The sequence below is a fragment of the Doryrhamphus excisus genome, chromosome 9 (genome assembly GCF_030265055.1).
Source record: "Doryrhamphus excisus isolate RoL2022-K1 chromosome 9, RoL_Dexc_1.0, whole genome shotgun sequence".
NCBI lineage: Eukaryota > Metazoa > Chordata > Actinopteri > Syngnathiformes > Syngnathidae > Doryrhamphus > Doryrhamphus excisus.
In genome coordinates this window covers 21375001-21391284 of record NC_080474.1, presented here as the reverse complement: position 1 = coordinate 21391284, position 16284 = coordinate 21375001, and the positions used below count along the sequence as shown (strand labels likewise).

At 41.1% G+C, this 16284-nt stretch overlaps 1 protein-coding gene across 1 annotated transcript in view; it reads right to left on the bottom strand.

Moving 5' to 3' along the window:
• Positions 1-1074: 1074 nt before the first annotated feature.
• Positions 1075-16284, bottom strand: part of gpr156 (G protein-coupled receptor 156) — a 16957-nt gene continuing 1747 nt past the window's right edge. Inside the window, exons 2-10 of the mRNA XM_058082848.1 lie at positions 11319-11473; positions 11115-11242; positions 10923-11058; positions 10735-10845; positions 9563-9688; positions 9381-9476; positions 8882-9118; positions 7333-7491; positions 1075-6215 (exon numbers count right to left, since the gene is read on the bottom strand). Coding sequence (XP_057938831.1) covers positions 5040-6215; positions 7333-7491; positions 8882-9118; positions 9381-9476; positions 9563-9688; positions 10735-10845; positions 10923-11058; positions 11115-11242; positions 11319-11438 — 2289 coding nt within the window. The 5' untranslated portion in view covers positions 11439-11473 and the 3' untranslated portion in view covers positions 1075-5039. The remainder of the gene's footprint in view (positions 6216-7332; positions 7492-8881; positions 9119-9380; positions 9477-9562; positions 9689-10734; positions 10846-10922; positions 11059-11114; positions 11243-11318; positions 11474-16284) is intronic.

Below are 16284 nucleotides of genomic sequence, written 5' to 3'. Positions count from 1 at the left end.
ACGGGAAGACCGTGAACTAGCAATGGCGAATCTGGGGCGGCCCGATTTGACCAATCGGAGACGGCGACGGCTCCCGGAGTGGGCGTTAACTGTGCGTCCTTTCGCCCAATCAGAACGTCGCTCCGGAACACCACATGGCATTCTTGGCACAACCCCACATGACTTCAAAGGATTTTCGACGGGAATAAATGGGCGGGTCGCTGGCAGGATAGATGGCGTAATCGGCCAATGGCGTTCCGAGGTTTGACTGTCATTTCCAATAGTCACCAGCTGTCGCGGTGTAAGTTCAAAATATATATCACCATTGGAAATATGTTTTTTTTGTCATAAATCTTATTTTCAAAAGTGTTCCACGTCCACGTGTGTATGCATGGTTAGAGCTTTTTGACTCGTTTGCAATATTTTGTCTGTAAGTGCAAGCTGTTGTCTGTGTCTCTATTGAAATATTAGAATATAAATGTATTTAAAACTTGGTCGATGAGGAATTGATACATCTGCATTACAATGGCATATAGCACATGTATGTGTATTTAATTCAGGGGTGTCTAAAATGTGGCAGGGGGGCCATTTGTTGTGGAAAAGGTTTATGGCAAGATTAAAGTTTAAAAAAATGAATAAAGTCATGATCACAAGAAGAAACTTTGAAAAATTGAAATTGTTGAAAAATTCAAATGAGAAACAGCAAAAAGTCAGAAGTCAAAATATTAAAAGAAAAAAGTTTTATGAGAATTTGAATTTGTACGAGAATTTCATTTGTTTGTAACAAGGTAAAATAATTTTAGTAGCAAAAAATTGAACTAGGAAAGAAAAAAAATGTAAACAAAAAAAGAAAACAAAAACAAAATAAAGTTGCAATTTTTGGAAAATTAGATTAGGGAAAAAAGTTATAATTTTATGAGAATATAGTCAGAATATTATGCGAATAAAGTCATAATATCACAAAAAGAAAATGGATAAAGATTATTTCATCAGTTTCTAAACTACACTATAGCTCTGATATGCATCTATTCTTCTTGAAATATCAATACTGTAATGTTGGGTCAGGCGTGCAGGCACCAGACATTTGACCGCAGAAACAACAGGCTTTTATTGCAGGTTTGAACAGTCACAATAATCCCTAAAAAAATAATTGTGAGCTGCTGTTGCAGCAGCGATCCACAGCAAGATGAAATATAACCCTGAAACTCAACTCTGAACACCCAATGTCACTTCCTGTCCACTCACGCTACTTCCCCCGGGGAACACATTTACAGCAACACACACCAGCATGAGTCTTATCTATGTCTTTAATGACTTATTTAATCCTATGATGTCTACTATTTTGGGTTATATGAGTGAAATGGATTATAGGGATGTTATTTCATGTCGAGAGGGCTCTATTAATGTAAAAAAAATGTTTTTAAAAGGTAATTTGTGACTGGGGTGTCTTAATAAGAGCTGCAAATGTGTTTCTATTTGGTGATTCTTTCTCAATAACGCCCCGGTGTCGGTCATATCGGAGTGTAACAGCCTAATCTTAGTTCGTCGGGAAGACGTTCCCTCCCACACACACACACACACACACACACACACACACACACACACACTAAAGCTGGCAGAGTCTTTTGTGTGGTTTGTATGGCCTTGTGTTGTAGTCTACAAAGAGAATTCCTCCTCCCAGTCTGCCCTTCAGTGCTTGAATATGCTGAATGAAGAGTGTCCCAGAAATAAGGCAGCAGAGCAAAAATAATACAAGGAAAGATAACAAAATAAGCTGAAAGTGCTGTGTTGAAAAGGGAAATTAGCGTGGAAATGATGTCTGTGTTCCGTATTGTATTTCTTAAGAGCCCTCACCGTCAGAGCAATTAGTGTCTGATTAAGTTTTAATCAAATAGAAATTAAAATTCATCAAAATTCTGTCTGGTTTCTGCCCTGCGGCATAAGTCAGTCAGTGGCGTGAATTAAGCGTCTATACTTTGTGTTTACGTCTTCATGCAATCAGTTAGAAAAAAAAATCTACATTACGTAAGAAGAGACGAGGGTTTGAGGGCCAGCGGGGGCCAACATGCAGGAAGGACAGAACAATTTGACATTATGGGCTTGAAGCACTGACACATAGAAACACTCTCGTTAGTAAAACAACATTTTCACTGAAGCACAGCAACATTTAAAAAGTAAAACACGGCCAAATAAATAACATAATAAATATCGAAGTCAGACGATGCTGGATGCTTGGTCGTCCACGCTAACTGGTGTATATTTACACAGTTTCATCGGTCAATTAAAAAAAAAAATACATGACGTAAATGTGCAAAATACACCCACCTGCCATATCATGAATATAAAGTACGGTATAAGAGCTGTATGGTAATAATAATGCATTATTATCTCTGTTTATGGCTACAGCTCATCACTCGATGACGCAAGTGTACCTAATAAAGTGTCTCATGACCTGGAGGTCCGCAGCGGTTAAGTTTAATGTGTAAAATACATAAACACAGATTTCCATATATATGTACGGTATCTCGCAAAAGTTTGTATTTTTATTACAGGACATTTTAAGGGCCAATATTATGGAAATGAAACTTGGATACTACTTTAGAGTAGTCGGTGTACAGCTTGTAGAGTAGAGCAGTACAGATTTAGTCATTATGGTGTAAATAGCCGCCAACACGGGATAATTGAGTCTTGCCTCCAATCCAGCATGGCGGTGGTAGACTATAGGGGTGTTATTTCATGTTTAGAGGGCTCTAATAATGTTTAAAAACATATTTAAGAGATTGTAAACAGTTTTTCTATGCTCTAAGTGTGAAAATTATTCCATTTATAAATAAAGACTCTTATTGGGTTGGATAATATGAGTGTAAAGGTGACTATAGGGGTGTTATTTCATGTTTAGAGGGCTCTAATAATGTTTAAAAACATATTTAAGAGATTGTAAACCGGTTTTCTATGCTCTAAGTGTGAAAATATTCCATTTATAAATAAAGACTCTTATTGGGTTGGATAATATGAGTGTTAAGGGTGACTATAGGGGTGTTATTTCATGTTTAGAGGGCTCTAATAATGTTTAAAAACATATTTAAGAGATTGTAAACCGGTTTTCTATGCTCTAAGTGTGAAAATATTCCATTTATAAATAAAGACTCTTATTGGGTTGGGTAATATGAGTGAAAAGGTGACTGTAGGGTTGTTATGTCATGTTTAGAGGGCTCTTATTAAGGTTAAAAACATATTTAAGAGACTGTAAACAGGATCTCTATGCTCTAAGTGTGAAAATATTCCATTTATGTATGAATAAAGACTCTTAAGACTCTTATTGGGTTGGATAATATGAGTGTAAAGGTGACTATAGGGGTGTTATTTCATGTTTAGAGGGCTCTAATAATGTTTAAAAAACATATTTAAGAGATTGTAAACAGGTTTTCTATGCTCTAAGTGTGAAAATATTCCATTTATAAATAAAGACTCTTAATGGGTTGGGTAATATGAGTGAAAAGGTGACTGTAGGGTTGTTATGTCATGTTTAGAGGGCTCTTATTAAGGTTAAAAACATATTTAAGAGACTGTAAACAGGATCTCTATGCTCTAAGTGTGAAAATATTCCATTTACTGTATGTATAAATAAAGACTCTTAAGACTCTTATTGGGTTGGTTAATATGAGTGTAAAGGTGACTATAGGGGTGTTATTTCATGTTTAGAGGGCTCTAATAATGTTTAAAAAACATATTTAAGAGATTGTAAACAGGTTTTCTATGCTCCAAGTGGGAAAATATTCCATTTATAAATAAAGACTCTTATTGGGTTGGGTAATATGAGTGTAAAGGTGACTATAGGGGTGTTATTTCATGTTTAGAGGGCTCTAATAATGTTTAAAAACATATTTAAGAGATTGTAAACAGGTTTTCTATGCTCTAAGTGTGAAAATATTCCATTTATAAATAAAGACTCTTATTGGGTTGGGTAATATGAGTGAAAAGGTGACTGTAGGGTTGTTATTTCATGTTTAGAGGGCTCTAATAATGTTTAAAAACATATTTAAGAGATTGTAAACAGGTTTTCTATGCTCTAAGTGTGAAAATATTCCATTTATAAATAAAGACTCTTATTGGGTTGGATAATATGAGTGAAAAGGTGACTGTAGGGTTGTTATGTCATGTTTAGAGGGCTCTTATTAAGGTTAAAAACATATTTAAGAGACTGTAAACAGGATCTCTATGCTCTTAGTGTGAAAATATTCCATTTGTGTATAAATAAAGACTCTTAAGACTCTTATTGGGTTGGTTAATATGAGTGTAAAGGTGACTATAGGGGTGTTATTTCATGTTTAGAGGGCTCTAATAATGTTTAAAAACATATTTAAGAGATTGTAAACCGGTTTTCTATGCTCTAAGTGTGAAAATATTCCATTTATAAATAAAGACTCTTATTGGGTTGGGTTATATTAGTGAAAAGGTGACTGTAGGGTTGTTATGTCATGTTTAGATGGCTCTTATTAAGGTTAAAAACATATTTAAGAGACTGTAAACAGGTTTTCTATGCTCCAAGTGGGAAAATATTCCATTTATAAATAAAGACTCTTATTGGGTTGGGTAATATGAGTGTAAAGGTGACTATAGGGGTGTTATTTCATGTTTAGAGGGCTCTAATAATGTTTAAAAAACATATTTAAGAGATTGTAAACAGGTTTTCTATGCTCCAAGTGGGAAAATATTCCATTTATAAATAAAGACTCTTATTTTGTAGGAATTCCGTTATACCAGTTGGGTGTGGAAGCAATGAAACGGTGATAAAATAGGAATTACTTGACTATCTTCTAAGCTGTACACCAACTACTGTAGGTTACATCCAAGTTTTATTTGTACGATATTGTTCCTTGAGATGAGATAATAAAATACGAGGGATTTATTCCCGGATTGGAGATCCTGTTTGCATCCTGAAAGATCATTCCATTGAACTCAAACATGTCAAATGAATTCCACTAAATTCCATGGAGATGAGCTTCATCGATAGATCGATACTGAAGTTATCCTGCGGGCTAATCGGAGCTAAAGTCTGTTTAGACAAGCGTTGGTTTGAGGTCTTCCTTGAACACGACAGGATGTGGCGAACGATAAAGTCCGTAGTCTTCATACTCGCTGTCCGAGGAGTCCGAGGACGAGTCCGAGGTCAGGAGCGAGCCCCGCTGCAAGCAGGAGTCGCAGTAGGGTCGATGGTAGAAACCGTAGTCCGTTGAGCTGCTGGAGTCCGACTCCCAGTACCGGCAAGGGTCCGCCTCGCGACCGTCGCCGCCCACGTCCACACCACAGGCATGTTCTGAAGCCACGCCTTCTTCACCCTGCTCCTGCGTCTGGGGGGGAACCTGGAGGAGCGTACCGTCCGTTGTGACGCCCCCATTGAGTGGGACCCCTTCAGGGCGCTTGGTCTGCTTCCGGACCCCACAGCTGTCCTTCACCCGCCTGCAGTCGGCAGCGTTGCCGTAGAAACAAGGTGGAGCCACACCTGGTCTGTGAGAATGGAAAGGTGGTCTACGTTTCCTCATGGCGTAGGGGGAGATGCTGGGGTAGCGGAACACCAAAGGGGGGTTCGGGGAGCGGGGTGTCCGTAGGGAGATGGGGGAGAGCGAGGAGTCCTCTGTGAATTTAACATGAGAAGGCCTCCTGGCCAAGACCGTGTCCACACTCAGTTCTTGGAGGATCTCCTGCAACTTCTCGCTACTAACAAAACCATTGGGTCTGGCGTTTGGTCCCGAGGGGGAGCTTGGACAGTTGCTGAAGGTTTCAAACTCAGAAGGGTTCAACAGTCCACGGGATTGAACAGAAGTGACAAAGTGAGCCGTCTCCTCTGCTGTCCTGAGTAGGCCTGGCGACCGGAGAACTGCATCTTCTGCAGCGGGCTTACATGGATCTGGATCCGACGCATCTGAGATGGCGGCACTGGGAGTCATGGAGTCTGGTGAAGGTGCAATCTCAGAAGATCCTGGACCATCAGCAGCCATGGAATGAGGTAAAACAGGCGGCGGCGGCGGCGAGAGTCTGGAATTGAGATCTCTCGGAGGTAGAGAAGTCGCAAAGTTCCGGGACTGAGGTTCCGTAGTCTGAGTGGAGGAGGAGTGGAGGTTGGTGGAGTCCACGTCCTCCTGCTTCTCCGACAGCTGGCTGGCTGACACCAGACGTAGAAGCTTATCTTTGGCGTTGGTGACCTGCTCCTGCAAGCTGTCAATCACGGCATTCTTCTGCAAAATGGAAACACAAATTTCATTCGTTCATTTTCTACCGCTTATCCTCACCAGGGTCACCGGGGTGCTGGAGCCTATCCCAGCTGTCTTTGGGGCGAGAGGCGAGAGCCAATCCCAGGGCACATATAGACAAACAACCATTCACACTCACATTCATACCTATGGAGAATCATTATTAGAGCCCGCTTAACATAAAATAACACCCCTATAGTCACCTTTACACTCATTCATTCATTCATTTTCTACCGCTTATCCTCACCAGGGTCACCGGGGTGCTGGAGCCTATCCCAGCTGTCTTTGGGGTGAGAGGCGAGAGCCAATCCCAGGGCACATATAGACAAACAACCATTCACACTCACATTCATACCTATGGAGAATCATTATTAGAGCCCTCTTAACATAAAATAACACCCCTATAGTCACCTTTACACTCATTCATTCATTCATTTTCTACCGCTTTTTCCTCACGAGGGTCGCGGGGGTGCTGGAGCCTATCCCAGCTGTCTTGGGGCGAGAGGCGGGGTACACCCTGGACTGGTGGCCAGCCAATCACAGGGCACATATAGACAAACAACCATTCACACTCACATTCATACCTATGGACAATCATTATTAGAGCCCTCTTAACATAAAATAACACCCCTATAGTCACCTTTACACGCCTATAACCCAATATAATGAGTGAAGGAGGGACAGGGGGTGATGTCGGAGGTTCAGAGTTGAGTTTCAGCTTGACCTGGATTACGGCCGCAACAGTAGCCCGGGTTTTTATTCGGGGTCATTGCGCCCGTTTGTGAGATAATTCGAACCTGAAATCATTTTCATTCATTCATTTTCTACCGCTTATCCTAAGGAGGGTCGCGGGGATGCTGGAGCCTATCCCAGCTGTCTTAGGGCGAGAGGCGGAGTCCACCCTGGACTGGTGGCCAGCCAATCCCAGGGCACATATAGACAAACAACCATTCACACTCACATTCATACCTATGGACAATTTGGAGTGGCTAATTAACCTAGCATGTTTTTGGAATGTGGGAGGAAACCGGAGTACCCGGAGAAAAGGAAGCCGCCCTTATTGGGCCGCCATGGAACACGACTCATGTGGTGATTAGGGTACCTCGTTGAGCAGTTTCTTCATGGAGTTGTTCTCCCCCAACAGGAAGTAGATGTCGTCCTGGCTGTAGACCGACGCCTGGCTCTTACTGGGACTGCTGAAATACTTGGCCATGTGACCCGGGTTGTTGTGGTCCTCTTCAAAGTTTCGCCACTCGGTCAGCTGCGAGTACAAATGAAACATGTAGTATCACATGTAGTAATACGTATAGTATGAATACAACATGTTTACTAGTGTGGGGTCTTTGTGACCGGGCGTGGATCATCTCATCCAGGAAGTATTGCATTCCTCCATGCTAGCATGAACCCACCAGGAGACACTAAGTGGCTTGTAAACCTGTTAGCAAGAACCCGCATACTTTTGACTCATAAACCTTTGCAGCGTGAGTCAGCCTCCACGCCATGTCAGGTGGAGGTCATGTGACCTACTGACATGTCTGCATGTGTCAGCGTCTCCTAACCTGTGGTGGAGGTGGCGAGGATGGAGGGAGACTGCTCTAAATTCAAGATGGCCACCAGGAGACGTTCCAGGACTATGATGAGGAATGTTGGTTCCTGGCTGATCACCCTGCAGTTGACCCGTGGGTCCCGGAGGAGGGGTGACGGGCTGAAATGCCCAGCAGGAAATTCCACCCAATGGTATGTTTACTGACTAAGAAAGCCTTCAGAGATACTTTGGGGATTCTTTCCTCATATTGTTGCAGCTACATACATTTATTTGATTCATTTAATCTAAACATTTATTCTAAATAATGCATCATGGAAAAAATAAAAAATAAAAAATAAAAAATAAAAAATAAAAAATAAAAAATAAAAAATAAAAAATAAAAAATAAAAAATAAAAAAATAAATAAAAAATAAAAAATAAAAAATAAAAAATAAAAAATAAAAAATAAAAAATAAAAAATAAAAAATAAAAAACGTTTTAATATTTTTTTTACGTTTTTTTTAAACTGAAATTATATTAGGAAAGCAGGAAGAGAACAAATGTAAGAGTTAGTGATTGTAAAAGTACCAGATGGAGGGGTAGGATTTAATAAGCTTTGCTTCTTCCTACTCCTTTTGGACATGTGGAACTGGGAACTGATTATGGGATGCACTCAATTGGAATCTGATGCATGTTCAAATGAATTACCAATTACCAATTACCAATTAACCATTACCATTACCATTACCATTGCCATTACTATTCATAGGTATGAATGTGAGTGTGAATGGTTGTTTGTCTATATGTGCCCTGGGATTGGCTGGCCACCAGTCCAGGGTGTACCCCGCCTCTCGCCCCAAGACAGCTGGGATAGGCTCCAGCACCCCCTGTGACCCTCGTGAGGCTAAGCGGTAGAAAATGAATGAATGAATGAATGAAGTTGTGGTGAATGATGTTCCACTCCAGACCAGTAGGTGTCGGTATTGCACCTCCCCTTCAGTAGTAGGCTACAGTACTAGGTAGGCTTCAAACTAGAAGTAATCAGTAATATTTCACATTTCCCTTCTTGAATGAATACTTTCATGCATGGTACCTCAACGGCTGCCTAATAAAGTACTTTTCCTACCTGAGGTACAAACAGCATGCAGTCCGTCGCCAGCGTGCAGATGAAGATGGCTCCAGCCACGGTGCTGTAGACCAAGTTGGGCCAAGCCTGCATGAAGATGGACACGGGGACCACCACGGTGGAACACAGCGTCACCAAAGTCACGGCCGTCAGGATGGTGGGAGACTGGTTGACTGGCGGGTGGCTGACGTTGCTGGTCAGGCCGGCTAGATATGTCCCGTAGAGAAGGAGACAACCCTGAGGAGATGGGGGGGGCGGAGAGGAGGTGATGTGTGAGGGAGCATGTGGTTGGTCATGTGACGTTTTGGTTTTGGGGCTTTGCCGTGTCTTCAAACGCTGCTTTGTACTCGTACTCGTGTGGATTTATGTTCTATTCGGTCAGTAGGTCACAAGGTCACAAGGTCACAAGGTCACAAGGTCACAAGGTCACGGTCGATCTTGTTGTGTTTTAATCTGGCGAGTGTCGCAAGAGCTGGTGTCAGTCGAGGAGACGACGTACCTTTTTAACAGCTATGATGGTAACCCACAGATGCGAGTACGCAGACGAGCAGGACTCAAGGTGAGACAAAGAGTAGAAGATGTCTTTCTCCACCATCTACAACAGGAAAAACAAGCAGGTATTCCACTCCTAATCCTTTGAATAAAATCAGGAAGTGGAACTTTTGCTGTTCTTAGACGTACCTTAACCACGGCGCCCACGGATCGAGAGCACAGGATGGGATCAGTGAGGTTCCAGGCAGTAAGAACCAGCAAGTCCACCAGGATCAGAAGAGCAACCATGGCCATCAGCTGAATGTCCCGGATGATCTGCAACAGGAAGACCATCAGGGGGAAATACGTCATCAGTTACAGGAGAAGAAATATTCCTGGGTGTTTTTAACATCCTCTACATCCTCCCACTTGGGAATATCATCCATCCTCATGGCCTCAATTTCCACAGAAACGCTGATGATGTTCAGCTTTACATCTCCACCACCTCCATCAACTCCAACATCTACTCCGCCCTCACCAACTGCTTAACTGACATCGAAACCTAGATGAGACCTGGGGAGACAGAGCCTTCTCCATCGCTGCCTTCACGCTCTGGAACCTTGTACTTCGGTACATGACAAAAAAATAAAAAATACAAATGAAAAATATTCCAAAAAAATCCAAAAATTACAAAAAAAATCCAAAAAATTAAAAAATATTTCAAAAAAATAAAACAAAATTTAAAAAATATTTTTAAAAATTATTATTTTTTTAAAAAACTTAAAACTATATTATGAAAGCAGGAAGTGAACAAATGTAACAGTTACTGATTGTAAAAGTACCAGATGGAGGGGTAGGATTTAATAAGCTTTGCTTCTTCCTACTCCTTTTGGACATGTGGAACTGGGAACTGATTATGGGATGCACTCAATTGGAATCTGATGCATGTTCTAATGAAATTAAACCATTACCATTACCATTACCATTACCATTACCATTACCATTACCATTACCATTACCATAAGTGATAATAAATATGATAATAATAGGTTGTATTCAACCATAAAACTGAAACATTTATTAAGATAGTTTTTAGAAACCATGACAGATCTCCCTGTCCTTTCCATGGTGTGTGATGCAATCATTTGTACCACGTTACAATGGAGACAGTATAAAGACAATATGAAGTCTGCCTAGCAACAAGTGGCCTTAAAATGACATGGACAAAGAATGAGAGCTCCTGTGTATGTATACGCCCAATAAAGGTTGCTCAACAAAACCTTTTCCGTTTCCAACCAAAAAAGTCATAACTTCATGGACATTAAAAAAAAAAGAAATAGTAATTTAGGTGTGATCCAAATAAAAGTACAATTGTGCCGTACCACTCTCTTGTCAGGAACCCTCTGGGTGAACACCCTGTAGAGCCTCCATGTCTTCCCCAAAATAGGCCCGAAGACCATGGTGCTGCCGAGACACAGGGTCCAAACCCGAGCCTGCGGGAACAGAAAGTCACATGCCAATCAAACAACGGTTAATCCACCCGTAAAATGCAGACGCAGGCGGACGGTACGTGTAGGACCGCCGTTGACGCTTCCATCTGAGGGTGCGGTCGCCCGTCCACGGCGAACAGGAAACCGCTGCTGTAGGTCAGGACGCTTCCGAACAGACTCAGGACGTTCAGGTTGGGGCTGGACATCTTCACGATCCTAAAGGTGGACAAATCAGCACATGTGCCGCATGTTGCTACCCGCGTGCAAGATACCTGTTGTTCTTGAAGCGCAGGGTGAAGAACAGGAAGCAGAAGGCCAGCAGGATGCCGCAGGAGAGCAGCGTCCACACCACGGCGCTCAGCACGGGCGAGAGGGATCGCCTCGGCGGATCCACGGTCATCTGAGAAGACGGGTGACGCAAATGTGGCAAAGACGTCCGTGTGCCGCATCTTGAGTACACAAGTGGGCGGGATTACCTGACTGAGAACGCACAGTCTGTCCATCACGTCCACGCTCTCCTGCCTGCTGAGGCCCGAGTGGATGAGGCAGTGCGCCGACTCACAGTGGAAGCTGCAGTTCCACTCAGGCTCCATCATGGTTGGCCTCGTCGGTCCACTTTCAGGCACACACCCTAGTTTGGATGGTCGGGATCGGGATGGGAAGCAGAGCGGAATATTCAAAAAACATTTATGACCTTTTAAATACATTTTTTTTCATGATTAGAGCCCTATAAGCATGAAATAACACCCCTATAATCAACCCCTATATGGACAGGAAGTGATGTAAGGGGTTCAGAGTTGAGTTTTAGCTTGGCTTGGGTTACGACCACAACAGTAGCCTGTGTTAGGGAAGGAATAATAAAAGCCGATTGTTCTGAAGATCAAGTCTGGTGCTTGTGTATCCCAGCAGACAATACAGTAACATTACTGGCACCTAGTGGCCAGTGTATACATCTCATTGTAACGTGTGTTGTAAGTGTGTATTCTGAATGCCTGATATTTGTTGCGCTAACCACTCGGCCACCGTGCAGCCCACAACAAAATTAATAGATTAATCAATTAATAGAACTTTAACTGTAAGACATATTGATAAGACTGTTGATAAATTGTTGAAATATTGTTGAAATTATTTTCTTTTGATGAAATAGTATGTGATAATAAGATCATCACATGGTTTGTGTGGTATCAGGCCCGGTATCGTGACCCCGCGTGCCAGTATCAGCCCGAGACCGAAGGTCTGATACCAAACAAACCATGTGATAACCTATAAATATCAGTGAAAAAGTACGGTATCGATATTGGCCGATAAAATGGATTATCCAGAGCAGGGTCACTCACATAAAGGGGTGTTCAACATGCGGCCTAAGAGACATTTGGCGTTTATTATTGGCCCACGGCATCATGTAGAAATAGAAGAACACAAATCAGCTCCCAGTTCCACATGTCCAAAAGGAGTAGGAAGAAGCAAAGCTTATTAAATCCTACCCCTCTATCTGGTACTGTTACATTTGTTCACTTCCTGCTTTCCATAATACAGTTTAAGTTTTTTTTTTTTTTTTTTAATAATAATAAAATAATAAATAATAAAAAAAACATTTTTAGCTAGTTGCTTATTTTTTGCCTTACAGATAGATATATTGTACAAATAATAATTTGTACAAATAATTTAAATCATTTGGAATAAATAATAATAATTGAAAGTTTATGAGTAATACTTTAACTAAAGCAAAAAGAGACTAAATGAAATGATTGAAAAATATAAAAGTCATTTTTTTTAACGTAGCCCCAGGCTATTAAAAGTTTGGGCACCCCTGGTGTATGAACCGCAACTCCAATCAGTAATAACATTGAAACGAAGGCCACAAACGAGGGAAAGCTACACCGGGCGGCACCTGTGGCCGCAGGCGTTTGCAGGAGTCTTGCCCGACTCTGCAGCGACATGTCCATGATGCGTTCATGTGCTTGGAGGGAAGATGAGCTGTGACTGCTACAATGCAGACGGTGACTCAGCTACATGTGTTTGAATCCAACGTTGGCGTGAGCAACGCCATGTGAGGCATCCGATGTCTGGACGCTGAGGAAATGACGACGGAACGCCGTTTATATCATCTATGCTTCTTATTGCATTTCGTCTTTTTGCAGCGCTTTGGTCACCTTGACCAATAAACAGGTAGACCTCATAATGGCTGCTTCTTGGAGACTGATCTTATTTAGTCAATAAGATTCCTGAGGATAAAGGGAATATTTGCATTAAAAAACTCTTTACAACCTGCTAAATACATTGTTTAGCATTATTAGAGCCCCGCAGACTTGACATAACACCCCTACAGTCACTTTTACATTCGTATTACCCACAAAGTAGCATTCCTCACTTATAAATTGAATATTTGCATTAAAAAAAACTCTTTACAACCTGCTAAATACGTTGTTTAGCATTATTAGAGCCCCACAGACTTGACATAACACCCCTACAGTCACCTTCACACTCGTATTACCCACAAAGTAGCATTCCTTACTTAGAAATGTAATATTTGCATTAAAAAAAACTCTTTACAACCTGCTAAATACATTGTTTAGCATTATTAGAGCCTCGTAGACTTGACATAACACCCCTACAGTCACCTTTACACTCGTATTACCCACAACATAGCATTCCTCACTTATAAATTGAATATTTGCATTAAAAAAACTCTTCACAACCTGCTAAACACGTTGTTTAGCATTATTAGAGCCTCGCAGACTTGACATAACACCCCTACAGTCACCTTTACACTCGTATTACCCACAAAGTAGCATTCCTCACTTATAAATTGAATATTTGCATAAAAAAAACTCTTTACAACCTGCTAAATACGTTGTTTAGCATTATTAGAGCCTCGTAGACTTGACATAACACCCCTACAGTCACCTTTACACTTGTATTACCCACAAAGTAGCATTCCTTACTTAGAAATGTAATATTTGCATTAAAAAAACTCTTTACAACCTGCTAAATACGTTGTTTAGCATTATTAGAGCCTCGTAGACTTGACATAACACCCCTACAGTCACCTTTACACTCGTATTACCCACAAAGTAGCATTCCTCACTTATAAATTGAATATTTGCATAAAAAAAAACTCTTTACAACCTGCTAAATACGTTGTTTAGCATTATTAGAGCCTCGCAGACTTGACATAACACCCCTACAGTCACCTTTACACTTGTATTACCCACAAAGTAGCATTCCTTACATAGAAATGTAATATTTGCATTAAAAAAACTCTTTACAACCTGCTAAATACATTGTTTGGCATTATTAGAGCCCCGTAGACTTGACATAACACCCCTACAGTCACCTTTACACTCGTATTATCCACAAAGTAGCATTCCTCACTTATAAATTGAATATTTGCATTAAAAAAACTCTTTACAACCTGCTAAATACGTTGTTTAGCATTATTAGAGCCTCGTAGACTGGACATAACACCCCTACAGTCACCTTTACACTCGTATTATCCACAAAGTTGCATTCCTCACTTATAAATTGAATATTTGCATTAAAAAAACTCTTTACAACCTGCTAAATACGTTGTTTAGCATTATTAGAGCCTCGTCGACTTGACATAACACCCCTACAGTCACCTTTACACTCGTATTACCCACAAAGTAGCATTCCTCACTTATAAATTGAATATTTGCATTAAAAAAAAACTCTTTACAACCTGCTAAATCAGTTGTTTAGCATTATTAGAGCCTCGTAGACTTGACATAACACCCCTACAGTCACCTTTACACTCGTATTATCCACAAAGTAGCATTCCTTACTTAGAAATGTAATATTTGCATTAAAAAAACTCTTTACAACCTTCTAAATATGTTGATTAGCTTTATTAGAGCCCCGCAGACTTGACATAACACCCCTAAAGTCACCTTTACACTCATATTACCCACAACGTAGCATTCCTCACTTATAAATTGAATATTTGCATTAAAAAAAACTCTTTACAACCTGCTAAACACGTTGTTTAGCATTATTAGAGCCTCGTAGACTTGACATAACACCCCTACAGTCACCTTTACACTCGTATTACCCACAAAGTAGCATTCCTCACTTATAAATTGAATATTTGCATTAAAAAAAACTCTTTACAACCTGCTAAACACGTTGTTTAGCATTATTAGAGCCTCGTAGACTGGACATAACACCCCTACAGTCACCTTTACACTCGTATTACCCACAAAGTAGCATTCCATAGAAGACGGGCCTTAATGTTCTTTTTGTGCGGTAGTGGTTTTGGTCTTGGAACTCTGCCATGCAGGCCGTTTTTGAACCCTGAACCCTGACCTTAACTGAGGCTATTGGATGTTGTTGTGGGGTCTTTTGTGACCTCTTGGTTGTCGTTTTGGTTGGCGGGCCACTCCTGGGACTGTTCCATGTTTTTATCATTTTGGATTATGACTCCCACTGTGGTTTGCTAGAGTCCCAAAGCTTTTTCAGACTGATAGAAAATGAATGAATGAATGAATATCTTAAATGACTTCTTTATTCTTTATTCTCCGTGTATGTTCATCTACTATATTGGGTGACACGAGTGTAAAGTTGAATATAGGGGTGCTATGTCTTATCTAGAGAGCTCTAATAAAGGTAAAACAACTTATTTAGGTTGTAACTACAAAAATAGGGTATGAGTATCAGAGTCCAGGGTGGACCCCGCCTCTCGCCCAAAGACAGCTGGGATAGGCTCCAGCACCCCTGCGACCCTGGTGAGGATAAGCGGTAGAAAATGAATGAATGAATGTATTATGTTAATGTGTTAGTATGTTAATGTGGATGGGAGGACTCTTATTTATATGACAAATATTGATTGTTTTGCATCTACGTTATAAAATGAAGGCAAGCGTGACCTACTTTTAAAATATTTACGGTGAGGAAAGAACAATGAAGCCATCATGGAAAACGTCTGGGGGTTCCTGTTCATGTGCTTTTCGTCACTTTTCCCAGTTTAGATGGGACTTCTGCAAACTTCCTGCAGGAAACCCCGCTAGAAGGAGGCATTTCCTCTCCTTTAAAAAAAGTATTCTGGCTGCGGAGTAAAAACAACAACAAAAAAGACTCACCACCCGTAGAGGTCAGGGAAGGAGGGCGAGAACAATGTTGGGGTTTATGGGCATGTTAGGACTCTTAGCTGGGTTACTTGTGGCCTCGGATGGTCCACTTAACCTCGGGGGCCATGACACAAACGAATAAAGAAGTCAATAACTTTTCCATCCAAAGAATACTCCTGTATTGGAATTGTCCCACTTTTGGGATGAAGATTAACCGTGGCTCCCGGCCTGGTGTAAATCCGGTTTCAGAGGCCAATAAATGACGCATTCCTCGTCAGCCGGCGGCCCCGCTATGAGTTTATACTTTAAGCCCAGTTAGAATGCAATTTGTGGGCGTAATCTCAAGGCGCATGGG